Here is a 27,003-nt window from a genome sequence, read left to right on the forward strand (position 1 = left end):
GTAAACCCATGCTGACAACCTTTAATTAGTTGTATGGATTTAAATGGTTCCTCATCTGGTCCTTAATAAATGTCTCCAACACCTTTCCCACAACTGAAGTAAAACTAATAGGTCTATAGTTTCCAAATTCTTCTCTGGATCTTTTCTTAAATAATGGTTACATTTGCTACTCTCCAATCCTCCGGTACCTGTCCTGACTCAGGGAGTAATTGAAAATATCCATTAACATCTCGCTTACCTGCTCAGCCACCTCCATCAATACTCTCGGGTGCATATTATCTGGACCTGGAGCCTTATCTTCGCTTGGATTACCTCGCTGTTCTTTTACTTCCTTCACTCCAACCTAGATCTTCTGTTAAACATTTCTTTCATTTCTCCACACATTTGGTCCTTAAAGGTTTCCCATTTCTCTGATGCTGATTGTCCTGTTGTTCGAGTCTCCCAATCTACATCACCCAATTCTCTCCTCATACCCTCAAGGTTTGCCTTCCTGAAATCAAATAGCCTTACCCTACTATCATGAACTCTAACCCTTAATAGAATCTTTGCACACATCTTTGCACACATCTTTGCACATAAACGGTTCAAATCCCATTCAGATGTTGAATTAATACTAGGTGGGGTTGACTCTGCCTGTCATCCTTCCGAGGTCGGCAAAATGAGTGCCAGCTTGCTGGTATCCTGTGTCAGAGTGGTGACCCGTCCAGGATTGTACCCAATAGCCAAGGAGTCTGCCGAGGCAGCACTAAGGCCAAAAAAAAAAAAAAATGTTGCATTGGCGTAACCCGCCCGACCCTAAAAATTCCGCCGACCCTACGTTTTTTTTTTTGTTTTTTTGCTATCGAAAAATTTTGCCGACCCTATTTTATTGCTATTTTTGTTGTTTTGCTATCGTTTTCAAGTATCTTGTTGATTGCGATCGCGATCGCAAAAACCCGGAAGTGTTTCGGACAGAACCCGCCGACAAAAAGGGTGGTACTCGAGCCGGGGGAGATTTTGGGAGGGATTTATTAGGAAAAAAAAAAAAAAAAATAAAAGATCCCGACCGACCTACCCTATTTTTCAGTGACCCGTTACGCCAATGCAACATTTTTTTTTTTTGGCCTAACGTTCTGCACAGAGTATGGTCCCAATGCATGGATGGAATGTGAGTAATCAATTTAAACTGGAATATGTACTGTGTGCATCATCCAAATAAAAAAATGGCTTGGCTCCCTTTTTTAGGTCATCTCTTCGAGCATGACCTAATAATATTGGTGTTGAGAGGAGAGGTGACGATCCGTCCGTCTGTCCGTTCACAATGAAGTTGAAGCGGGAGATCTGGTCATTCGTGATCCTGATAGAGGTCGATGAGACGTACACGATGGTATGACTTTCAAGGTCACCGAAGGTCAAGGTCACGAGGCCTTTGAAGTTGCGAAAATGACGATTTTCAAATTCTATCTCCTACATTTCTCAAGCAATCTTGAATTTTATTATGGCATATGAATCTATGGGACAATATCTAAATTTGGTCAGGCCGGATTTTCGATATTCGCTTTCGTTTCGTGTCACGTGACTTCAAAGTTGGCAAAAAATGCGAAAATGACGATTTTCAAAATCTATCTCCTCCTACATTTCTCACGCGATCTTGAATTTGATTGTGGCATATAAATCTATGGGACAATATCTAAATTTTGTTCGGCCGGATTTTCGATATCCGCTTTCGTTTTCGTGTCACGTGACTTCAAAGTTGGCAAAAAATGCGAAAATGACGATTTTCAAAATCTATCCCCTCCTACATTTCTCAAGCAATCTTGAAATTTTATTGTGGCATATGAATCTATGGGACAATATCTAAATTTGGTCAGGCCGGATTTTCGAATTTCACTTTCGTTTTTGCGTCACGTGACTTCAAACTTTGCAAAAACTGCCCTACCTTCAGGAGGCTATATATTCTCTACTGGGCATGGTAAAAGTTAGTGAATGGTGTCATTGGATCGCAGCTGACCTTGTATATTATATTTATATATTTTCCGCCGAAGGTGCAAAAGTTTCAAAATCCGAAATGTAAACGTCGGCATTTATTTTCAAAATATAATTTCGTGCACGCGCGCCAAAATGCCGAGTCATCTTTAACCAAACTGCGCAGTTCGAGCTGCGCGGTGGAGCTGCGCAGTAGAATTGCACAGTAGTCTTCAGTCATAACTGAACATTGAGAACTTGTGGTATTATTTCTCGCAGAGATGACCGTCACTCCCGCACGGGGGTAATTTTTTATTTCTTTTCTTCCCCCTGAGTGTACATACATACATACATACATACATACATACATACATACATACATACATACATACATACATACATACGGTATTAAAACCATACGTGCATCCAGTTGAGAGTCAAGTACAAGTTTGGCCCGCAGATAACATCATTTCTGTGGGGTGGCTATACTGCTGATGCAGTGCCCCCTGCAGGTGTGGTCAGGAATTTGGAATTTATTGGGGATTCTGGCAATATCTCACCTCCTCCTGAAATATACTGTCGGATCTTCAACGTCCACCAGTTAATGATGCAACACTCTGCCTCGGAAGCACAAATGAAGCGCTAATTATAAGTTTTATCGTTGGACCGAGAATGGAACCCAGAATAATAGCTCAAAGGTAAGTGTGATGCTTCTTCACGATCTTAACTGGACTTAGCATGTGCAGCAATACCATTAATAAGGCTGTGCTATGATCCCTTTGAACTGTGCTAATAAAGAGCATGTTTGGTTATGACTGCCAATTTTTGGGGAGCATTTCTTACAGCATTTGCTTCCCGAAGCCCCAGTCCTGATGTACCATCTAATTTCTCAGTAAACTTTGTCAAAAGAGTGTCATATTTGTTGCATTTAATTTTATTCCATCGTCTTTCCTGAGCTTCAAAGAGCAAAATGCATTCGTGAGAAAAGCATGTCGTACACATTTACCGATTCATGATTGTGACCTCGTTACAATGAACACTACTCACCACAATGCATTTGTTATGAAAGTACCTCAAATTAATTGATCAGCCTGCTTTTTCTTCTTATTTAACGGCCACAATTATTTCCACGTTCTTGTGGGATTAGCCGTGGGAAGCTTGAACCACGCTTTCACGAACCGGCTGGCTAGGCCTGATTAAGGTGAGGGCACAAATTTGTAATTTAGTCATTGGTGCCAGCGATAGCTTGCCGACTCTTCACGAAGGACAACGTGGGACCTTTGACATCCACCAAGTAATGCCGGCAGATGGGACACCCAGTTTAACGTCCATCTGAGGGATGGCACGCACATCGATGAATCGCCCTTCCTGCCAAACACCAGGATGACAGTTTATAGCTGAGTCGGCATTCAAACCCAGGGTAGATGCTTCAGGGGAGAGTGTGTGTACCTCTCGGCCATCCTGTCAGCCCAATTGATCAGCTTGCATAATGTATCAAAATGTATTTCGATATCTCTAACCCAGTTGTTGTTTTTTGTTTGTTTATTTAGGTGTGTATGACTTCTCCATTAGCTTTTTCTTTTTGAAGTCTTTTTTTTTTTTAATCTTTATTTTTTTATTTTTTTTATTACTTCTATGAGTTCAGTCAAGCTGTTTTCGATATAAAGCCTCACATTCCATTTTGCTTATGCAGATACACCCAAACTTCCAGAGAGCTATCCTACAGATACCTGGCACAATTTACAGGAAGCTGTTCGTGCTATTCAGATGAGCACCTCTATCCGCTACAACCTCGAAGATCTCTATCAGGTCCGTTGCATTGCTGACACTGAATTAACTTTTTGAGCTTACTATGAGACCAAGTGTTGTTTTATATTTATTTTCTTTTGTTTTGTATGCTTCTTAATCCTGTTTATTTATTTATTTTTCTTGGCTCTTACATACCTCTTTTTTTTTTTTGGTTTCTCAGGCGGTGGAGAATCTGTGCTCGTACAAAATATCTGCCACTCTGTACAAGCAGCTGCGGCAGGTCTGCGAAGAACATATACGTGCGCAGATTGACCAGTTTGCAGGATATCCTTTTATGTATTTGTTTGCATGCTTTGCTTCTGGTTGTATATCCACTACACATCGTTCCACTAGGGAGCGTGTTACCAATCCTTGTATATGCTGAGTTGCCAGCACGTGAGCATTTGTCTTATTTGTATGCTTGTGTGGGTCGTCGTTCATATGCAGCACAAGGTTGCAAGGTGGCATCGTTGGCTGAGGGTACATCTGAGAATTGATGCAATACCCTCTGCTGGTTATTTCAGGATTTGGAATTTGGCCATGGTGCCAGCGATAACTCGCCTCTTCATGAAGGACACCTTGAGATCTTTAACACCCACCAACGAATGCTAGCAGATGTGATGCCCCGATAAACGTCTATCCGAGGGATGGCACAAACATTGATTAATCACTCTGCCTGTGAAACACTGGGACAACAGTTTATAGCTGGGTCAAAATTCAAACCCAGGTTGGACAGCTCAGAGGCGTGTGTGCATATATCTCGGCCTTCTTCTCAGCCCTGCTTACTTGGGTATACAGGGACTATGCAATTGAATTTGGAGGATTTTTACTTTTTTGCCTTGAAATCTATTAAAATTGAGCTGAACGCAGATCTAACCTGAAAAAAATGTTCAACTGTTGAGGGTTGGATGTGAGGTTTAGGAATTGGTTATGGTTCTACAGGCTAACGCACCTTTTTCTGCCAGTATAGAAATAGTCCATTCTGCATCATGCTCACTAACTTTCTGCTCTGAAGACAAAAAAAATCTCTGCCTTTTCAGAACTAGTAATGCCTGCTACCAACTGGAGCGAAATATGGTGTCAATAACCCCTCCCTGCTTGAAGTCGTGACTTCGTATGACGGACGCTTCTCCTTTTAGTAACAGTAACACCTGTTCTCTCTATGAGTGACAAAAGGTGACAATATGTGATCCCTCCTGCAGGGGTCAGTGGTAAACCACTTGCACTGTTCTCCCTGTACATGCGAAAATTGCAAATTGTCTCCCATTCTCACCGAGGAGGAGGAGGATGCGGTGGGTGGGAGGATTATTTTGTACCCTTGACCTGACCCTAGATACCCCAAGCACATATGCAAAATTTGGTAGAGATTGGCCCAGCCGTTTTCAACTTGGTTATTAAATGTGAGCACGCACACAGAGAATTGCCTTATTCGTCCCCTACTTGCCTTATTTCACCGGAGGGGACTATAGATTTGCTGTCTGGGTCCGTATGTCCCACGTTTTTCAGACCTTTTGTCCTATACTCATTAACATATTCAACTGAATCTTGGTATATGGCTTCATTATGATAAGTTGCAGAACAAGTTTGAGTTTCAGGGTATTTCGTCAATTTTTCAGTGATGCCCTTTTTAAACTTATAAAATATCGCTTTATATATGGGTCAATGTTCAGCTGCCCTGACTCCACCCCATTGCTTTGCACCCTTTGGCTGGACATCTGGCCTGACTCCACCCCAGTAAAATCACGTGCTTCTATTGCATAAAGCAGCATAGATCGGTCGGTCTCAAGCCTTCGTCCTCGGTGATAGTCCATGATCCAATGCTACAAGGTATATAACCACAATGTATTTTATATGCACACAAGCTGAATGCATGTTTTTGCTTCACGTATGTACAGTTATTTTTAATGTGAAATGGGCAAAGCCTAGAAACAAATGGAACGTGGTAGGATAGAGGGTTTCTTTTTCTTTATTTTGGTCCCGTATCGGCTTGAGCGTGTGTTCAAGCAACCAAATTTTTATCTCTGGTTTGTTAGCCTCGTTGTCGATATTGGTTTCTCATCTACAAAATATATCAGGAAATGAAAGTTGCTTTTCCTTTTATTTTGCCGAATAGACCCAATAAAAGAGAAGGGTTATCGGGTTTCTTCTTCCCCATTTGGACCGGAAGGGGGACATGTATTGTAAAGCAATTTTCACTTGTTTTAGTATGATATAAAATAGGTGGTTGGTAGTTATTTTGAATATAAAAATAATGTCATGTACTTTAGTATAAACTAGTATGGATCGGTGCGCTTCGTGCCCTCACCACACGTTGCTGCAAAGCCATAGGCATGTTTGACCATGCCTTTTTTCTGGGAATGAGGGAATGGTGGAAGGGGTGGACGTCATATATTTTCTTTTGCCCACATCTCGATCTCGATTAATCAAGTCAAAGTAACAAAAAATTCGTGTTGATGAATACACGCAAGTCACGAACGTGTTTTTTTAGGTTAGCTTTATATACAGTGCCTTCAGAAAGTATTCACACCCCTTGACTTTTTCACATTTTATTGTTTCAGCCTGAATTAAAAATGGGTTAAATTTAAGTTTATTTTTACCCCTCAGCCTTAACTGGCTAAAGGGTATTGTCGTCATAGGCGGGCGTCCGGGCGTCTGTCAACTTTTGGTTTCCGTCAATTTCGAGGAGAACGCCTTGTCATATTAAATCCATTTTTGCAGGGTATGTTGGGGTTGAGTAGAGGAAGGTTCCTTTCGAAATGGGCGCACTGCGATTTTCAATGTGGCCTCCATGGCAACCATCTTGAAATTGATTTCCGTCGATTTCGAGGAGAACGCCTTGTCCGATTAAATCCATTTTTGCAGTGTGTGTTGGGGCTGGGTGGAGGAAGGTTCCTTTTGATATATAATCAGTGTGATGCGATATCCAATATGGCGGCTAGGGCAGCCATCTTGAATTTGGTTTCCGGACAATAACTTGAGAACGGCTTGACTTATTGATTTAATTTTTTGTGTGATATAATGGGGGTGCTTAGAGGAAGGTTTGAGAACGGCTTGACTTATTGATTTCATTTTTGTGTGATATAATGGGGGTGTTTAGAGGAAGGTTTCTTTCGATATTCAGCGCAATCCGATATCCAATATGGCGGCTGAAGCAGCCATCTTGAATTTGGTTTCCGGACAATAACTTGAGAACGGCTTCACACATTCATTTTATTCTGGCGAGGTATAATGGGGTTGAGTAGAGGAAGGTTCCTTTCCAAAATGGGCATGCTGCTATTTTCACTGTGGCCGCTACGGCAGCCATCTTGAAATTGGTTTCCGTCAATTTCGAGAACGCCTTGTCCGATTAAATCCATTTTTGCTGGGTGTGTTGGGGTTGAGTAGAGGAAGGTTCCTTTCGAAAATGGGCGTGCTGCGATTTTCAATATGGCCACCATCTTGAAATTGGTTTGCGTCAAGGGGCTGAGGGGTTACGCCCGCTTTGCGGTGCCATTTTTTATTATTATTATTTTTATTATTTTTGTTGTTGTTGCTGGTCGACACAAAATACCCGATAATGACCAAGTCAAAACATAGTTTTAGAATTTTTTACAAATCAATTAAAAATGAAAAGCTGAAATGTCTTTAGTCAATAAGTATTTAACCCCACTGCTATGATACTCCAAATTGAGCTCAGGTGCCTCTAATTTCCTTTGATCATCCTTGAGATGTCTCTACACCTTAAGTGGAGTCCAACTGTGGCCAATTCAATTGATTAGACATGGTTTGGAAGGAAACACCTTTCTGTATAAAGTCTGACAGTTGCCAGTGCATGTCGAGCATAAACTCTACCATGGAGTCCAAGGAACTGTCGAGAACTCTGAGATGGAATTGTGAGGAGGAATAGATCTGGGGAAGGGTATAAAACAATTTCTCGTATTGAAAGTTCCCAAGAGCACAGTGAGCTCCATCATTAGGAAAAGGAAAGCATATGCAACTACTCAGACTCTTCTAGAGCCGGCCGTCCAACCAAACTCGGCAACAGGTCAAGAAGGACCATGGTCAGGGAGGTGACCAAGAACCCAATGACCACTCTGACAGAACTGCAGAGTTCCTTGGATAAGATGGGAGAATGTGCCGGAAGGACAACAGTCGCTGCAGCACTTCAGAAATCTGGGCTTTATGAGCGAGTGGCCAGAAGGAAGCCACTCCTGATAAAAAGGCATGTGACGGCATGCCTGGAGTTTGCAAAAAGGCATGTGAAAGATTGAGAGCATGAGGCAAAAGATTCTGTCATCTGATGAGACAAAAGTTGAACTCATTGGCCTGAATGCAAAGCGCTACGTCTGGTGGAAACCGAGCACAGCCCATCACCAACCTAACACAATCGCTACCGTTAAGCATGGTGGTGGCAGCATCATGCTATGGGAATGCTTTAAAGCGACAGGAACTGGAAAACTTGTAAGGATAGAGGGAACAATGAATGGAGCCAAATACAGGCAAATCCTTGAAACCTGCTTCAGAGTGCAAAAGACCTGAGACAGTGTTGAAAATTTAGGTTTCAACAGGACATCGATCCCAAGCACACAGCCAAAGAAACACTAATGGCTTCAGAACAAGAACGTCAGTCCTTGAATTGCCCAGTGAAAGTCCCGACTTGAATCCCCTTGAGAATCTGAAGAAAGACTTGAAGATTGCATTTGCCTGACACTCCCCATCCAACATGACAGAACTTGAGCAATTGTGCAAGGAAGAATGAGAGAAAAATCCCCCAAATCTCGATGTGCAAAGCTGATAGACATACCCAAGAAGGCTCGAAGCTGTATTTGCTGCCAAAGGCTCTCCGACGAAGTATTGACTCAGGGCTGAATACTTATTGATGCAAGACATTTCAGCTTTTCATTTTTCATTGAAATCTGTAAAAAATTCTTAAAATGTGTTTTCCCTTTTTCATTTTGGGGTATTTTGTGTAGATCAGTGACAAAAAATTTAATTTTAATACATTTTAAGTTCAGGCTGTAGCACAACAAAATGTGACAAAAGTCGAGGGGTGTGAATACTTTTCTGAAGGCACTGTATATATAAACAACATTACGGATTTGTTCGATAAGATTTGAAGACGACCACGTTTTTGTCACAAATGTACATCCATAACCATACAAGTTTGTTCCATTAAAATAAGATATGTACTTTTGTTATAAATATAGAAACTAATGTATATGTCTCTCTCACCCTTCCCCTGAGGAAGGTCTTTGAATCACTGATAGTGTATCGAGTGATTTCTTGTGTTACCTAATTGATGCTTTCCTCCTTTTATTATAATTTTTATTTTTTTGGAAAATTTATTCCTGCTGTTCTTGCCTTGCCTATTCCAAACCTTTCTGTATCTATTCATGTGTGCTTCTGGTAAACACTTGTCATTTTTGTCTTTGCTCTCCTCCCACCCCCCCCCCCCCCCAACACCCCGCCCCCCCCCCCTCCCCATTGATTGTGCTGTTTTCATTGCAATTCAAATGCTGCACTGTCCTTTAGAAATCCAACCTTTTGCCAACTTTTATTTCCCATTGAAAGAGATTGGATTTAACACATTCAGTTCATTGTGCTATGAAATTGGAGGTACTGTATAGTGTGGAGTTTTTTTTTTTTTCTTTTTTGTGGAGGTGCAAGTTTTAATCTCATCTGTCTTTTCCCCACCCCTCACTTTGTCTTCCTTGCACCTTTAGCTCCCCTTACGTACCATTGGGGGACTGTTATAACCCTCACCTAATAGTTTTTTTTCACCTGAAGAGGGAGAGCAAATGCTGACTGAAACACACATATGATACAAGTGTTCTTGTTCTCAAAATCCTCTGTGCTTTGCTCTTCACTCTATTTCGCTTATCCTTCACATGAGACCACCTTCCACCTGCATGGAAGAGAGTGAACACATGGGAATGGTGCAAAACAACCACACTCATCTGTCAGCCATTAAGCTTTCCAGCTTTAAGCAATGTTGTGGAGTCCATTATTACAGCCACTATAGTCCTTTCCTATTTCTTAATGATGAAATTTCTGACCATTTTGAATTCTTTCATGGATCCTAAAATGTGATGTGCTGTCTTTCTCAACAAGTGATGAAGGAATTGAATCTTAAACCATAGATCAATGTTGTCTCTGGGCATTAAGCACCCCTTTGCGTGCACCCGAATTTGTTCACTCAACTCTGCTTCTGGCATGTAAAGCTGCATTCACTCCTGGCCTGTTGACTTATTCCCTATGGGTGGAAACATTTGGTCTCATTTGTCTCTCCATTGCAGACTCAAGTGCCCCAAGGTCGGCTCTCTGGCTCTGTAATATTATTGGGGGTTTTTTTTCCCCCATTCATGACCCCTTTTAAATGACTCCTTGAAAGCCCTTTTTCTACGTTGTTTTATGTTGCCCACTCCCAATAGACTGGCAGTAGGTACATTCCTCAGTGTACATAGTTAGAAAGGACCATGTCACTAAATCCAGGCAAGTCTTAGCATTCACATCTTTTCTGGAATGGTCATCTTGCGATCCCACCTGCCTTCTGCCTTGATCAGCCAACGGATGAAATCCCTTTACCCTCAGCCATCACTCTGCTTTGTCAGACTTCATATCAAAGCTGACTTCCGAGCTCGGTGCGGAATAGGTCACCATTTATCATTCCAAATCTTTCCTTTGTAAATCTGAACTTTTTCTGACCTGAAAAGTATTGTCCATAGTTCAATGGATAACTCTCTCCTATGCGCTGATGGATGCCATGGAGTTCAAACCTATCGTCATAGACAGGTTGGTGGCATATCTGTTTTCTACCACCTTTCTTCTGCTCTTGTTCCCTTCCCCTTCTAGAATGCATCTGTTCTTCCAGTAATCCCCCACCTTAACCCTCCCCTTCCTGTAACGCCCTCCTTAAAATTTAGGCTTGCTGCATACGGCCACTCATTTGTTCTGTCTCCCTGAGTCCACGCAAACCCCCAGCAACACAACCAGACTTCTTGTTACCTTCCATGCCCCCCCTCCCAATTCTCTTTTCTAATGCCCTTAACCCTCCAACACCAACATATCTTGCTTTCATTTCTTCATCTACCTTCTTACCTGTTTTGTCCCATACTCTTCTACAAGCCGAGATATTGTATACAATTTTATTTTCTGTGCTGTGTTTTATTTATTGAAATATTGTAAATTATTTATTGTATAATATATTTGCACTGTAGTTATGACACATGGAGCATGGCTAATTGATTATAGCAATGGGATCCAATAAAACTGGAAACTTTTTTTTTTCTTCTAATCCATGACCCAATTTGATCTTGTGAAGTTGCAGCAATGTCATTTTGTATCCTTGACCACCTGCACCGACACCATGGACAGCCTGCTCTTTCTGAAGCACATCGACCAGTGTTGGCAGGATCATTGCCGGCAAATGGTACCAAGTTTGCATGAGGACAATGTCGGGCTGTCCTTTTTAATTTGGAACAAAAGTTACTTTGATGTTTATTTTGCACGTGCACAAAATGATATGGGATACTGTTATTTATTGTTACCTCCGCTGCCGAAGGTGAAGGAGCTTGTTTTCACCCCTATCTGTATTTGTTTGTTATCTTGCCAAAACGAAGTTTTGCAGAAGTTAGTCAGCTTATATGTTTTTTTTTTTTTTGGGGGTTTTTTTGTTTGTCTGTAATCACGTATAAAAAATTCTGCAGAGCACAGTTATCATTGGAAATTTTTGTAACTTCGCATATCAGAGGCCTATAGAGGTCCCTTTCAGCGCATAAAATTTTGAAGGTCAAGGTCAAAGGTCAAGGTCACTTTGTCACAAATCAGGGGAGTCGACGAAACCCTTATTCTTTGAGTAATTTTGATCGGATCGTCTTCAAACTTCATGGGAATATAGTTCATGGTCTGGCGCTCAGCTGATTAATTTTTGGTGGCGATTGGCCTTGACCTTCATGGTTAGTGCCCAAGGTCAAATTTTCAAGTTTTAGGAACCATATCGTGTAGTACCTCAAATTGAACACCTCGATAAGTGCTTTCTAGATATGTCAAGCTTGAGACATTATGACGTCATTTGGTGACGTTATGAGGCAAACGCATATTTTTCATGGTTATTCTGTAGAACGATTCTCATCGGAATCTCTCGTAGGCAGATATTCCTCGAGGAGTCGCTCCTGGTGGATAGCAGCTCTGTTCACCTCAGTGTGACTTTCAAGAAGTCACACGTGGTCACCTTTTGGCAAGATACGGGTCACCCTGCGGGTGACATTGGTTTATTTGTTTGTTTGTCTGTCTGTCTGTCTGTGTACAGGGTATCTCAAAAAGTTGTGGACGGATCCGGATGAAATTTGGTGGGCAGGTTGGGTGTGTGATAAGGATGAACTGATTAGATTTTGGTGAAGATCTGTATCTGTATCCGACGACAAGAATTTAAGTGATTCTTCCCCATTGAGAGATTGGGCCAAAAAATATGTAGCACGATATGTCAAATAGTTCGGAACGGATTCAGATGAAACTTTATGGACATGGGTGTGTGACAAGGAAGAATTGATTCTATTTTGGTGAAGATCCGGATGCAGATCTGAGAATTTTTTTTAGTGATTCTTCACTATTGAGATATAGGGCGAAGCTCATATCTAAAAAAGTTGCGGACGGATTTGGTGGACAGGTTGGGCGTGTGACCACAACAAATTGATTTGATTTTGGTGAAGATCCAAATCCAGATCAGGATACGAGAATTATTTAATTTTAAAAGTAATTCCTCACCATTGAGAGATAGGGCTCAAAAACGATTATATAGCATAATATTTCAGAAAGTTATTGGGCCCGATATGTTCTCGTGGATCAGGCATTACGTGGTGGAGCTCTATCGAGTGCCCTTCTAGTTTCTGTAATTGTTGTTGACTTGTTGGACCTTGAAAACACTGCTATGCAAGTTTTATTTCTTGAAAGTTTTTTTTTTAATCCAAAGAGAAGATTGGCATAGGTTTAAATTACAAAAATTTTTTATTAAAATTTAAACATAATCAGTTGAGAACAAACTTACCCTGCCTATTTTCATGCTGCTCTTTTCTAGATTATGATACGAAGTATCTTCCTGTTCCTGGATCGAACATATGTCTTGCAGAACTCGATGCTCCCATCTATTTGGTGTGTGCTCCCTGGCATACTGAACAAGCTATACCATATTAACCTTTTTATCTCCATGCTTTTTGAAAACAAACAACAAAAAAAGTGTCTGTCACGCTATCTCCTCCTAAACGGTTGTGCAGAATTTCACCAAACTTGGTAGTTATGATCACCACGCGGCACGAAGATGCAAGCGAAGTATCATTTTGGCCCTGCCCCGTGGTATGGGGTCAAATTCCAAAAAATGCAATTGCAGGCACATTATTTAATAAAATTTTGTATATGCAATCAACATTGGGGGAAACATGAAATATGTAATTCTTTTGGGGGGGGATCTGAACCCCGGTCAATGTCCCAGGGGGTGGGGACTTGGGGTCAAAACGGCTGAAAAAAATTTAATTCAAAATTTAATATTGGGTCATTTCTGGTGGACTTATTGCCATCTTTCAACTTTGCTTGACGTGGGAAACATGAGGATTTGTGATGGTGCGCCATCACTTCGCTCAGGTTAATTTTTTTAATAACCTAACTCGGATTGCCTTGCTCAGAGGCACTGTAAATAATGTACAAATTCCCTTTGGTGTCTTGTTTTGGAGAAAATTGAAATCTCTTATTTACTGGCTATTTTATCTTGCAGGGATATGGGACTTGAACTCTTTAGGCTGCACGTGCTTGGGGAGCGCCAGGTTCGTCTTCGCACACTGGATGGGTTGCTGCTGCTCATTCAGCACGAGCGTAGTGGTGATAGTGTGCCCCGAAGTCTCCTCCGCAGCTTGTTAAGCATGCTAGCTGACCTGCAGGTCTGTATTAAGCAAGAACACACAGCTTCCAGTTTCTATAAAATTGTCTAAGTTTTGGTGCCCAAAATGTTATTTAGTCCCCCCAAGGCAGGAGGAATATGTTCATTTAATTCATAAGACAATGACATTAGGATACACTGGTGAATAAAACATTTTGAAACCGTGGACAAAACAAAGTGCATTGGATTTGAACTTGGGTTCTCAGCATCAGGTAATAGTTTAGATGGGAATGCAAAATTGGCTTTCAAAATTGTTTTGTGAAGCAAGCAAGGGTCCTTGGCCATTTAATTGTGAGTATGTTTTGCAGCCAAATTACAATGCCAAGTGAATTCTGTTGTAGAATATTTTTGATACTCAGACTGCTGTTCTAGTGGTTTATGATACTCTGTCATAGGTGAGCATTTAGAATGTGGAAAGCTTCAGCAGCTGTAAATGAATGGCATAGAGGCTTCAAAATGAGATTTTTGGACCATCAAGTGAGGTGGGCTTTGATTTGATCAAGAAGTGTGTTGAGAGCCACAGACAGCGCAAGGAGGGAGATTGTTACACGTGAAACTAGAATGGCACTCACCGTAGAGCACATACCTCCACCAGGCTGAACATTTTACGTTTTGTATCCCACTGATGGGCTGGATCTGCATCCGGACCTGAACCAAAATCTAATCGGCTTGTTTTGTCATAACTCATCTTCAACGTTTTGAAATATCATGCAACATATCGTTTTTAGGCCCATTTCTCAATTGTGAAGAATCACTTCAAAAATTATCGGATCCTGATCTTCACCAAAATCGAATCAATCCATCCTTGTCACACACGCAACTTTTCTCCCAAATTTCGTCAGAATTTGTCCACAACTTTTTGAGATATCCTGCTCACAGACAAACAGGTGTGAAAATATAAGCTCCGTCCACTTTCGGTGGTAGAGGGTAATAAGCTGGTTGGAGAGGCAGATTGTATCATCTGTAGGGCTAGGTTAAGGAGGGAACATTGGCCAGGTGTGAAGCTCTTGATCAGTTGAAGGCAACACAAAGTGTTCTTGGAAAGAAGACAGACAAAGGATCAGCTTCATGATTATTATGGACAGTCACTCTCAATTCCAGTGAATTTCTAAAAGTGAGGTCTTGTAGAAAGTGGTTGTTGTGCTGCTCCTGGAGAACATTGTTCATTGCAACTTGTCTTCAGCTCTTATTCCAGAGCTTTGCGAAAGTACAGGTGGCAATATGGCTTGGTGTTGGAATTGTTGGCTGTTGTAATTAAGGAGGCAATGGAGAAGAGAAACCACAAGTGAGAAGGACTTGAAGTAGCATCAACTTGGTGGTGTTGCTCATTGAGCAGTGCTCAGACATGGATGACATTGACCAATTCTTGAAGAAATGTGATTGGAATATTGTGCCAAAATCATTGAAGGATATCCAGCTCGAAACTACCATTGTAGCACTTGCTGCACTTGTGGTACAGATGTTTGTCTGATTTTGCGTTTCTTTTGTTGCTCTCAACCAGATATACCACGAGTGTTTTGAGCAGCGGTTTTTGGAAGAAACTACACGTTTGTATGCAGCTGAGGGTCAGCGCCGTATGCAAGAGTGTGAGGTGAGCAGTGGGACTAAGATTCGTTGTGGCATTTCAAGTGCAAGAACTAATGCATGGTTTTAAGCAATGTGGTTGTAAGCAGGTGCCTGAGTACTTACATCATGTGAACAGGCGGTTGGAAGAGGAATCCGACCGCATCATTACATACTTGGATCAGAGCACACAGTAAGTAGGTAGTATCAAAGGCAACATCAACACATTGGAGTGCTTCCTTACCTGTTCTCTATTCATTTTCAGTTTTTCTACATTCATTTTCTTTCAGCTGTTGGCACGCAACTAGTTTCTTTCTTCAACCATAATTTAACATTTTTTTTCTCTTTGACCACCTTCTCCTTCCTCAATTTTGATATCTGGCTGTTTCAATTTTCTCAGAAAACCTCTCATTGCAACAGTAGAAAAACAGTTACTTGGGGAGCATCTCACGGCCATTCTGCAAAAAGGTGCCGCTCGTTTGTAAAAAAAAAAAAAAAATTGGATTTACATGCGGAGGGGGGAGGTGAGGGAGCAATGTTGTTTTGACTTAACCATATAATGTCACTTATAATGTCCCCATCTTCATGACTGTCTGCATCAACGCAGGTCTTAACCAGCTTCTGGATGAGAACCGCATTGAAGAATTGTCCTTGCTCTACCAACTCTTTAGCCGCGTAAAAGGTGGTTTGCAAACGTTATTGCACCACTGGAGTGAATACATCAAGGTAGAGGATGCAATTCACCTCTTACACCACCATTTGCACATGTTTCCTCAAAGCATGAGAGCACTGTGGCTTGGAAAATGGAAATTGGTGGCTGATTGATCATTTGTGATGATGTGATAACTTTGTCAATAAACTTCCAACTAATAAAACTCAAAACCTGACTGATTTATCTTTAAAAATTAAAAAATATAAACCTGTGCTGCTTTTCCTGCAGGTGTTTGGCACAACCATCGTAGTTAACCCTGAAAAGGACCGGACTATGGTTCAGGAATTGCTGGACTTCAAAGATAAAGTGGACCATGTCGTGGAGATTTGCTTCCAGCGCAGCGACCGTTTCGTCATCGCCATGAAGGAGGCTTGTGAGACGTTTATCAATAAGCGTCTCAACAAGCCAGCTGAGCTCATTGGTGCGTCGTGTCTCCAGGCAGGATTGCAGGATATGTTTCTGATCTTTGGCAACTTCCTGTGCACTTCTTTATTGTTGCCCTCTTAATTTCTGTTAGTTTACTTTAAATGTGGTTTGTTCCAGCAAAATACGTGGATACAAAACTTAAAGCTGGGAACAAAGAGGCGACAGATGAGGAGCTGGAGAGGCTTTTGGATAAGATCATGATAATTTTCCGCTTCATCCACGGTAAGTGAGCTGCAAATGAGTGGTTAAACTTGTCATGCTTTTGCAAATCTGCAATGAGAACAGTGCTATATCCGCTCTTGAGTTTTGTGTAACTGCACATGTGGTTGAGTAGGTAAGGATGTATTTGAAGCCTTCTACAAGAAGGACCTGGCCAAGCGGCTACTCGTTGGTAAAAGTGCATCTGTGGATGCTGAGAAGTCAATGCTGTCCAAACTCAAACACGGTGCGTACGTGTGCTTTATACGTGATGAACACGATACTGGTAAAACGATTCAATGTGTCGTTGTGATGGTATTTATGGCATATTTGTGCATCTCACCTGTTCATTATCATTGTGAAATAAAGGCTTTCTGTCGTTTTTCCAGAATGTGGTGGTGCGTTTACCAGCAAGTTAGAGGGCATGTTCAAAGACATGGAACTCTCTAAGGACATTATGATACATTTCAAGCAGGTAGGGCTTAATTTTATTTTCTTTTTTGAAAACGTTTCCTTCCAAATTACAAATTATGCATGTATAAATGTAAAATGACAGCAAAACGTGTAAAAAAACAACAACTTTGTATCACTTGGTTAAGCATCTTGTATTGCTCTTACCACCCCTAACCTGCAATGTCTAGTATGTGCAGAATCAGTCAGAGCCTTGCAGTATTGAATTAACGGTAAACATTCTGACCATGGGCTACTGGCCTACCTACACGCCCATGGAGGTTCATCTTCCTTCTGAGGTGGGCACCATAGCATGCCAAATGAGCAAACAAAGCCTTCATCTTCGCAAGCTTGCCTGGCATCTCTCACACATGCAATTATCAACAAATATGCAACGGCTGTAATCAGTGTACCTCGATGAGCTAACCACCATTGTCATTTGTTTCTTCTCTGTGTGCAGATGGTGAAACTTCAGGAGGTATTCAAGACTTTCTATCTGGGGAAACATAGTGGGCGCAAGCTGCAGTGGCAGCCAAGTCTGGGCCACTGCGTGCTCAGGGCAGAGTTCCCTGAGGTATATTGGGTTCGCACCCATCAAGCTGCATGACTGATTTTAATCTTTTGGGTGTTGTAAGAGATATTGCCACAAAATCTTGACACTTGTTATTCACTACATCTCATGTGGTGAAGGTTTTATTTTTGTGTATATCCGTTGAGGCTCATGGAGGAGCAAAATGGCAAAGGGCAGCAGGTTTACAGAGGACTAACGGGGATGGGGTGGGTGGAAATGCATAAAGACGACCAACACAAATGTGAGTAACGATGGCCAAGAAAGAATTGGAAAGGATCAGCATATGTATAAGAGATCATAGATAAGACGATGATTGGCAGCACATTTGAAGGAATAAATTGAGGAGGACTAGACGATGGACACAGTGGTTATGGCATAATCAAGACGAGGGGATTAATGAATGTAGCTAGGAAACCATCCTGGACTTTGGAGGCTGAGCTGGCGAAGGTGTTCTTTAAGGAACGAATGTGACCTGGAAAGCTCAGGGAGGGCAGGAGGAGAGTGATGGTCCTGGGAATCCATCCTCCCTGAGACTCAAATGGTATGAAACACCTTGCTTTTGACTGCCTCAAGAGGAACAAAGTGAGCAGGATGACCAGCCCAGAGAGAGGAGCAACACCTTGAAGCTTCATATGAAATGATGGCAGACCCCGCGTATTCACAATTTATAAAATGCGCCCTGTTTCGACATTCGAGGCTTTCTATTTTTTTCTCTCCTTTGCGTGATTTTTTTTTTTTTTTGCTTTTGTTTTCATGGGATTTTTGATTTTCCCTCGTGAATCGCGAACTGTCGGAAATCTATCCCCCTTTTTCCATTGAAACAATGCCCCATTTATGGATTTGTCATTCGCAGCATTTTTTTTTTTAGGAACTTATCCCCCACGAATAGCGGGGTCCGACAGCACGATGAGCTTGGTTTGACTGGAATGCTTTACGGGGAATACCGAAACGGCGACTCGACTTTTTGTGCCAGTTTGGAGCTATGATCCTCTTTGGAAAGTCATGGCCTGAAGTGAGGGCAATGGTTCCAGACACTGCACCCTTTCCAGTGGCTGCCCAGAGACATGGATTTGATAGCTTTATTGCCGAACCTTGTGGAGAGAGTGAGTGTGTGTGATTTTCCAGCACTGAACATCACGTTCCAAGTGGCTGACCAGTTGCGTATCTTGTCCAGGACTGATTACAGGGATTCAACAGCTGCCAGCTTTTCACAAGACTCAAGTGAGAGCCAGAGAGATGGCCCGAAGCTCTTGCTTGTTGTTCAGAGCAACTGTCCACCGTTTTATCAGCAGTATCATAGCCAAGTCATGCTAAATGGGTTCGTATCTCAAGAGGATACTTAAGAGTAAACATTCAACCTCTTTTGTGTACTGAGTTGCAGGCAAATGCGAATCGTGGTGTAAGTATCTCTCGAGGAATTCTTTTTTTCGAATCTAAAAACTTGTCGCTCTTTTTGATTAATACTGTTGAGGATGGGGTGAATAAAATGTTTATTTTGGTGCAAAGTTACTTTTTTTGCAAAATGGATTAGCATAATTCTGAACTGCACCATTTGAGGAAAAACTATCTTTGTTACCAAATGTTTTGTGGCGTTGTTTTGAATTTGAGTAAAATTGTAATGTCTTCGGTTTCAGTTGATAATTATAATCAAACGGTTCTTATTAACATTTTCATGATTGCAGGAAAGGAAAGAGCTTCAGGTGTCACTCTTCCAGACCCTTGTGCTGCTTATGTTTAATGAAGGAGATGACTTCTCGCTCGACGAAGTTCGCACAGCTACAGGAATTGGTGGGTTTATCAAATCAAATTTGTTTGTCGTCCTATGTCTATTTACTTTAATAAGTGGAATGGGAGATGGAAACGGACACATCATGACGATTGGTGACTGAAATGACTCGTGAGGTTATTTACCTCCGCCACCGAAGGTGGATGGAGGTTATGTTTTCACCGCTGTTTGCTTGTTTGTGAACAGGATATCTCCAAAAGTTGTCGATGGATTCAGATGAAACTTTGTGGACAGGTTGGGTGTGTGACGAGGACGAACTGTTTCACTTTTGTTGAAGATCCGAATCTGGATCCAGATACGAGAATTTTTTTTAAGGGATTCTTCACCATTGAGAGATGGAGCCAAAAACTGTGTATAGCATGATATCTCAAAAAATTGTGGATGAGTTATGACAAAACTAGGTGGATGAGTTGGTTATGTGATCAGAATAAGCCGATTAGATTTTGGTTAAACTTCCGGATTCAGATCTGATCTATCAGTAAGATACAAAATGTAAACTGTTCAGCCTGGTGGCGGTGTGCGCTCTACAGAGTGCTGTTCCATTTCACCAAGTGTCACTCTATGAGTGATTTTTCATTGTTCTCATCTCATCCTTCCATGAGCCTCGATGTTGTAATAAGTAAGTTAAAAAAAAAATTATTATTATGCTTATTTTGGCATTTCTGTGAAGTAATTGCATCACTATTGCTATCACATCCTTTTCTCTTTATGCTGAATGCAAATAAGCAAGTAAACCAACATAAATTAGGAACACCACATACAAGATTTTTACTTGAGGATTGTCCCTCCCATTTGTAGAAAAGTTTTCAGGCACCGTATTTGGCTCCAGGAACATGAATGACTGATTTATTTGGTTCTCCGAAATGAGCTCGTCAAGTGGGTTCCAGTGTCCGTCCATCCGTCCGCTAACATTTGCCTAAAACATCATCTCGCAAACTACGTGACCGATGTGGACCAAATTTGGTACGATGCGTCAGGACAACAAGGTCTTGTAGCGTTGTGCTCCCCATCCAGATACATCCCCATAAAGGGGGGATTTGTCCAAAATATTAGTATGTCATTCAAAAATCTTCTCAGAAACCGACAACCAGATCCAGACCAAACTAACCGTGCAGCATTGTGACCATGCCATAACCTTGAGTTGTGCTCCCCATGGCCGTATCTCCCCTGGAAAGGTGGCCACAGCCTCCCTCCCCTCATCCCTCATATTCACTGCAACATTTTCTTCACAATCTACGTGACCGATATTGGCCAACTTTGGTATGATACATCAGAACAGTAATGTCTTGGGTTGTGCTCCCCATCTGGATGTGCCCCCTATCAGAGCCTGAAAAGGGGGGTTTCACCTCAAATTGAGGTAATTTATTTTAAAATCTTCTCAGGTTTCATGAAGGGGTTTGATCCTGAATTGTTCTGAAACTTGACACAGCCCTTCTACTCGATGCTCCACAGGATAGCTCTCTCTGTCTTAGATGTTTTGATTTTGGATCGGGGGCCTCCCGAGGGGTTGGGGGGATACTCCCTGAAAATTTTGGTCCATACTCTTCTCTTATTTACCAACCAATTGCTTTGAAACCCAATGGTCCACAGGATTGCTTGGTCTTGGATCAGGGGGGAGTGGGGGGGGGTGGGGGTTCCGTGACATTTTCCAGATTTTGGATTCAGCAGAGGTCTGAACTACAACTTCAAGAGATGACTGTCAGCCCACTTTTTACCTCCACCACCGAAGGTGGAAGGAGGTTATGTTTTCACCCCTGTCTGTCTGTTTGTGTGCAGGATATCTCAAAAAGTTGTGGACGGATTCAGATGCAACTTGGTGGACACGGGTGTGTGACAAGGAAGAATTGATTCAATTTTGGTGAAGATCCGGATCCGATAATTTTGTAAAGTGATTCTTCACCATTTAGAGATAGGGCTCAACTGCTATATATCACAATATCTCAAACAGTTGTGAATGGATTTGGATGAAACTTGGCAGACAGGTTGGGTGTGTGACAAGGACGAATTGATTTGATTTTGGTGAAGATCTGCATCCGGACCTGGATACGAGAATAATTTAATTTTCAAAGTGATTTTTCACCATTGAGAGAAAGGGCAAAAAACTATATTGTTACGGTTGTGGGGGGTAGATGGAAGAATTTAATGTGAAAGTTAGGATTGAATGGAGTTGTTTGGTCCGTGGACATGGAGGAGACATCTCGACGTAATTAAGTAGGGAGACTGAGCTTAAGTGTTACATATCACCACATGGGGGTGGGTGGGGGGGGGATGTCTGGTGTTCATTAGTTAGGGATTAAGAATATGTTCCCCCATTATGTGATTATAACCTATTCCTACGTTTTTTCCCCTCAGCCCAAATTGGCTAAGGGATATTGTGGTCACAGGCGTTGTCCGGCGGGCGTCCGGGCGTCTGTCAACTTTTGGTTTCCGTCGATTTTGAGGAGAACGCCTTGTCCGATTAAATCCATTTTTGCAGGGTGTGTTGGAGTTGAGTAGAGGAAGGTTCCTTTCAAAAATGGGCGTGCTGCGATTTTCAATATGGCCACCATCTTGAAATTGGTTTGTGTCAAGGGGCTGAGGGGTTACGCCCGCTTTGCGGTGCTATTTTTGCATTTACAAGTGAGCCAAACGTGCCAAGCAGGCAGAAGCCCTGCCTGCAAGGGTGACTGTGGGTGAAGTGACGCCTCTGAGGCTGATGATTGATGGGCATGGCGTCAGAAGCGAGGCAGGCATGCTGAGCAGACAGAGAGGCCCCGGATTTCGTGCGAATGAGTCACTCCCCGGAGGTGGATAGTTGTTGGGGGTGACGTCAGATAGATAAGGAATGCATGAGTGCGGAGTGAGGGATGCACGCAGTCAGAGAGAACAGAGCGAGGATATGGCCTGGAAGAACAGGGCATTACAGTTGGCTTTCCTTCCAATGCATGAAGAAGATAGCACGATTCTCGTATTCGTGCTGAGGTGATTTGGCTCGGGTGACGAAGCGAGACGCTGGTCATCGACTCTTGGCTGGTCGTATAAGACGAGCCTCGAAGCCTCGTGTATGTCACCGAAGGGGATGACGCCATTCTAAGCTGCATGGGGTCTCTGAGCCCTGGTGTTGAATACCGCTTACGAATTGCTCGATGCACGTTTGTCCCACTGCGAGAGAGCGGCTCGGCACCATTTTGCACGCATCTACATGTGCAAATTGAAGCTCCTCGATTCCATGTTCCACAAAGACCATCTCTGGACAAAGCTAAGTGCCAGAATAAAGGAGGGGTTTTCTTTTGTTTCCCTTTGTCTCTATTCAAGTCTGTGTAGAGAGGCGCCTCGACTTCAGGATTTATTTACTTCGCGTTATTATCATTCCAAGTTATTTACTTCAATTGTTGTCCCTCATTAATATTTGTCTATTTTGATTAAATTCCACGGTCATTTTAAGTTGCTGTGTCTGTGTGTGTCGTGGTTTCGAGTACCCCCCCCCCGTGCATCCATCTGTGCAGCCGCCACTCCGCCATTGCTCCCTCCCTTCCCGTGCGTGTTATAATCTCCGAGGATCAACGTGTCTGCCTCTGAATAAGGAAGGAACTGCTCGGCTATCTGGGCTGGCGGTATTAACCGCCCATCACCACAACTTTGGGTCAGGGGGATTAACCTGGACCACCAGATCCATGACAATATATAGCATGATATTTCAAAAATGTCTTAGGCCCAATATGTTCTCGTGGATCAGGCAATGTGTGGTGGAGGATCAGGCATGTGTTCTACCGAGTGCCCTTCTAGTTTGTCATTGTCCTGCAGGCTTGATGCTGAAATTAATTGGCTTCAATGAATTTTTACAATTGCAAAGTGAATTTTATAAATAATTACCTATTCTGGTCATGCTTTGTTTTCAGAAAATCTGGCTTTGAGGGTCGACTGTATGTGCCTTTTATTGCACTGTTCTCACCTTTCATTTAGTACTGCCTCGTCATTAAAATGAGGTGGTTTTAACAATGAAAGGAAAATGTACTTCAATGGATGGAGAATTTTTTGTTTGTTTCGCCCTCCCCCCCTTTTAAATTAATTATGTGTGCTTGTGCAGAGGACAGCGAATTGAGGCGAACCTTGCAATCTTTAGCCTGTGGGAAGGCACGGGTACTGACTAAGGAGCCACGGGGACGTGACGTCGAGGATGGAGACCGCTTCGTTTTCAACCTTGACTTTCGACATCGACTTTTCCGCATCAAAATCAACCAAATACAGATGAAGGAAACTGTAAGTTTGATCTTTATCCTCCCCCCCTCCCCCCTCCTTTCCCTTCATAAGGGGCACACAAGCATGTGGAAGCGCATGCACAGACAGGTGATCATGTGGAGAGACATGCACGGAGACGGACTGACGGACAGACAGACGGGGGCATAGAACACAGAAAAACAGAGGCATAGATGGGCATGGGCACACGCGGGCACGGACACACTGGCACAGTCACAGACATATTCAGACGCACAGACCAATTAAAATAGTCTCCTCTTCGGAGATGGGTGAAGCTTACAAGGGCAAAAAAGGATCCTTGTGAATTAGATGTCCACCCCCCCCCCCTCAAGTGTTAAATTTGTTCCTGTCCAAGATATTGAATTAACTTTGAACAATTTACTGTGAGTTTATTATTATTTGTTTTTTCCTATCTTGCAGGCTTGTATTCATTCTTTGAAATATGACATGCTGGAGAAAGCCATGTGGTTGCCTATCCCATTTTTGTTCTGAAATTGGTCCTGACTCGCAATCGGTTAGGGTTAGGGTTAGGGTTCGGTGTAACGGATGATATTGATGTCAGAACATTTTGGGAATCGTGAATATTTCAGCTGATTGCTGAGATTTGTGTCAGATTCAGAGCAGCACAATTGGCTGTCCATTGTATGGTGGGTCAGATCCTAGACATTACCGCTTAGTGGTTGTGTCTGAATAAGTATTGAAACTTTCGTTGAGGGTTACACATACAATTCCTTTTGGGTTTGTTAATCCATTGCAGTACTTATTCTTGAATGATTTGCGTGTCTTAATGATGCTTGTTGTCACCCATATTTAATTTCAATTGTTTGATCTCTTTTTAATTTGAGGTGGATTACCTAACCTGGTTAAAATTCCTCCTTTTCAAACGTTGAGTGGGTGAGAAGTCATTGAGCTGTGTAATACATTTGATTTGTAATGCATGTGAAAGGGTAAAACAAAAACGTTAGTTGTTTTACAAATACAAACCTTCCCCTTTGCCTTCACTTTGGAATTTGAGGTGATGAGTGTTAACTCTGTCCAAAAACTAAACAGGTAAGCAGAAACCGTTATAACCAGGCATTCACGCAATTTTTTTTAGTAGGTTCTCCAATGAGTACCAGCTGAAATGGTTTGGTATTCACAAAAAAAAAAAAATTGCGCCACTCCGATTATTTATTTATTCATTTATTTACTTTTATTATTATTTTGTCTGCTTTCCAAAGCACCACTCCAATTTTAAAGCGCCTCAGCTTTGTATGCATCTTACTCCTCTGTAAACGCTCTCTCAGAATGTCCGCCCCAGACGAGACTCGCAAGCCGCTCTTTTTCGTTCAGGATGCTACTGAACCTCCTCTTCTTCCTCCTTGTTCGTGCGTTCTCCTGCAATCAATTTTTTTTTTAATTTTATCTAATCTATCTATAATTCCAGCAGTGTGTGTGTGTGTGTGTGTGTGTGTGTGTGTGTGTGTGTGTGTGTGTGTGTGTGTGTGTGTGTGTGTGTGTGTGTGTGTCTGCGACCGCCGTTTCTCGACAACCTCTCGTCCGATCTAATTGAAACTTGCCAGGAATATCGCTGGAGACCTGAGGATGTGCTTTTTCAAGGTTTGATATTACTAGGACAAGCGGATCCCAAGTTACGGCCATTTATTTATCAACCAATGACAGGACACGGTGCTATGACGTCACAATTAATTTTTTTTTGCATGTACGGGCACGCACTAATCTATCTATAATTCCAGCAATCTGTGTGTGTGTGTGTCTGCGACCTCCGTTTCTCGACAACCCCTGGTCCGATCTAATTGAAACTTGCCAGGAATATCGCTGGGGACCTGAGGATGTGCCTTTTCAAGGTTTGATATTAATCGGACAAGCGGATCCCAAGTTACAGCCATTTATTTATCAACCAATGACAGGACAAGGTGCTATGACGTCACTATTGACGACACAATTAAAATCTTTTTTTTATTTTTTTTGCACGTACGGCCATGCACCTACGGGCACACACTAGTATATATAAAGCTCTTTCTAACCACTGACTGAGTTATTGATATTAAAGATCGGTTTCTTCCGGGTGACAGAAATCTGAAATTTTGCGTGCCAATGGCAATCGAAGCCGATACACCGGGAAAAATCACAGAATCGTCGGACAACATCCATAAATGAAAACGTACATAAATGAAAATAAATAAATGAGAAAAAAAAATTGAAAAAAATGCAGGTGAGCGACCCGAGACAATGGGGAAGCGCGCTGATTTTGCGTGCTGATGGACATCGAAGCCGATACACCAGGAAAAATCACAGAACCGTCAGAAAGCATCTGTAAATGAAAATATAAATAAATGAAGAAAAAAAAGAAACATGAAATTCAGGTGAGCGACCCGAGACAATGGGAAAGTTTGTATGCTTCCACAATGTGTAAGCATACTCCGCTAGTAAGTTGTAAACTTACAATGCAAGTATGTAACTTAGAAATTATATTGTTATAATTCATAAAGTTAATTTTATACACTTAATTCTGATAATTGATACAATTACTGTGATTTCAAAAGTTATCACAGAAGACTCTTACCTACACTAGCTAAGAAAGCCTCCTCTTCTTCCTCTTTTCTTACGTGTTCTGCTTTGATCTATTTTTTTTAATCTTACAAAATGTGATATAACTTATAAGTTTTAATGTTGTATTTTATAAACTTAATTTTGTACACTTAAATTTTGAAATCGTAGTATGTCAGAATTATCATGGAAGAATCTTCCCTTAACTAGCTGAGAAAACCTTCCATCTAAAGCCTCCGTGGTGGTACGCTTTTGAGCTTTCTTTAAGTGCAGGTTGCGGGTCACCAAACATGTTCTGAAAATTTATCAATATGATTATATGTGCATTAAATAGTTCGATGCAAAATATTGTGGTTGTCTAACTATTGGGAAAATTAATGAAATTTAACTCCAAAGTTGTTATTTCTCGAGGCTGTTGAAAAAAACATCCGTGTGCCCATATATGGATAGTGATGTCACGTTCTCCAAAGCAAAGCGGACGCTCACTCGCTCATTGAAGAAGTGTCCAGTTCAGCGGGCCGTTCTTTCGCTTTTTTGAGCTTACAACTGTCTATATTATCCTTTTTTATTAGCTCGCCTGTTCGAAGAACAGAGAGCAAAAGCAATACCCCCGGCTTGAGCGTGAGCGTGAAAATGTTAGTTTTTGGTGCACGTTATTTTTTCCTTTCTAATGTTTTTATCTACGACACTTTTTTATACGCCCGAGATATATAGATATATATATATATATATATATATATATATATATATATATATATATATATATATATATATATATATATATATATATATATATATATATATATATATATATATATATATATATATCGATATCGGGGTGTATTTTGTGATTCCGTCCGTTCCTGTCCGTACTC

General features: G+C 41.7%; 1 protein-coding gene across 10 annotated transcripts in view; it reads left to right on the top strand.

Annotated features, from left to right (window-relative positions):
• Nucleotides 1-27,003, top strand: part of LOC147023639 (cullin-4B-like) — a 54,976-nt gene that overhangs the window by 18,945 nt on the left and 9,028 nt on the right. For 4 of the 10 annotated variants that reach the window (XM_085889255.1, XM_085889257.1, XM_085889258.1 and 1 more), the window contains 17 exons: nt 3,638-3,753; nt 3,914-4,017; nt 11,071-11,140; nt 12,785-12,858; nt 13,475-13,637; nt 15,138-15,227; nt 15,310-15,392; nt 15,600-15,667; nt 15,807-15,925; nt 16,140-16,332; nt 16,455-16,559; nt 16,672-16,782; nt 16,925-17,010; nt 17,177-17,284; nt 17,446-17,559; nt 19,239-19,344; nt 23,409-23,581. In XM_085889255.1, coding sequence (XP_085745381.1) covers nt 3,638-3,753; nt 3,914-4,017; nt 11,071-11,140; nt 12,785-12,858; nt 13,475-13,637; nt 15,138-15,227; nt 15,310-15,392; nt 15,600-15,667; nt 15,807-15,925; nt 16,140-16,332; nt 16,455-16,559; nt 16,672-16,782; nt 16,925-17,010; nt 17,177-17,284; nt 17,446-17,559; nt 19,239-19,344; nt 23,409-23,581 — 1,883 coding nt within the window. Of the gene's footprint in view, nt 1-3,637; nt 3,754-3,913; nt 4,018-11,070; nt 11,141-12,784; nt 12,859-13,474; nt 13,638-15,137; nt 15,228-15,309; nt 15,393-15,599; nt 15,668-15,806; nt 15,926-16,139; nt 16,333-16,454; nt 16,560-16,671; nt 16,783-16,924; nt 17,011-17,176; nt 17,285-17,445; nt 17,560-19,238; nt 19,345-21,118; nt 23,582-27,003 lie in introns of those variants that run through there. The other 6 variants (XR_015060312.1, XM_085889264.1, XM_085889256.1 and 3 more) reach the window with 6 other exon arrangements.

The sequence above is a fragment of the Eptatretus burgeri genome, chromosome 7 (assembly GCF_056783735.1).
Source record: "Eptatretus burgeri isolate ZD-2024b chromosome 7, Ebu_testis_v1, whole genome shotgun sequence".
In the NCBI taxonomy this organism is placed as follows: domain Eukaryota; kingdom Metazoa; phylum Chordata; class Myxini; order Myxiniformes; family Myxinidae; genus Eptatretus; species Eptatretus burgeri.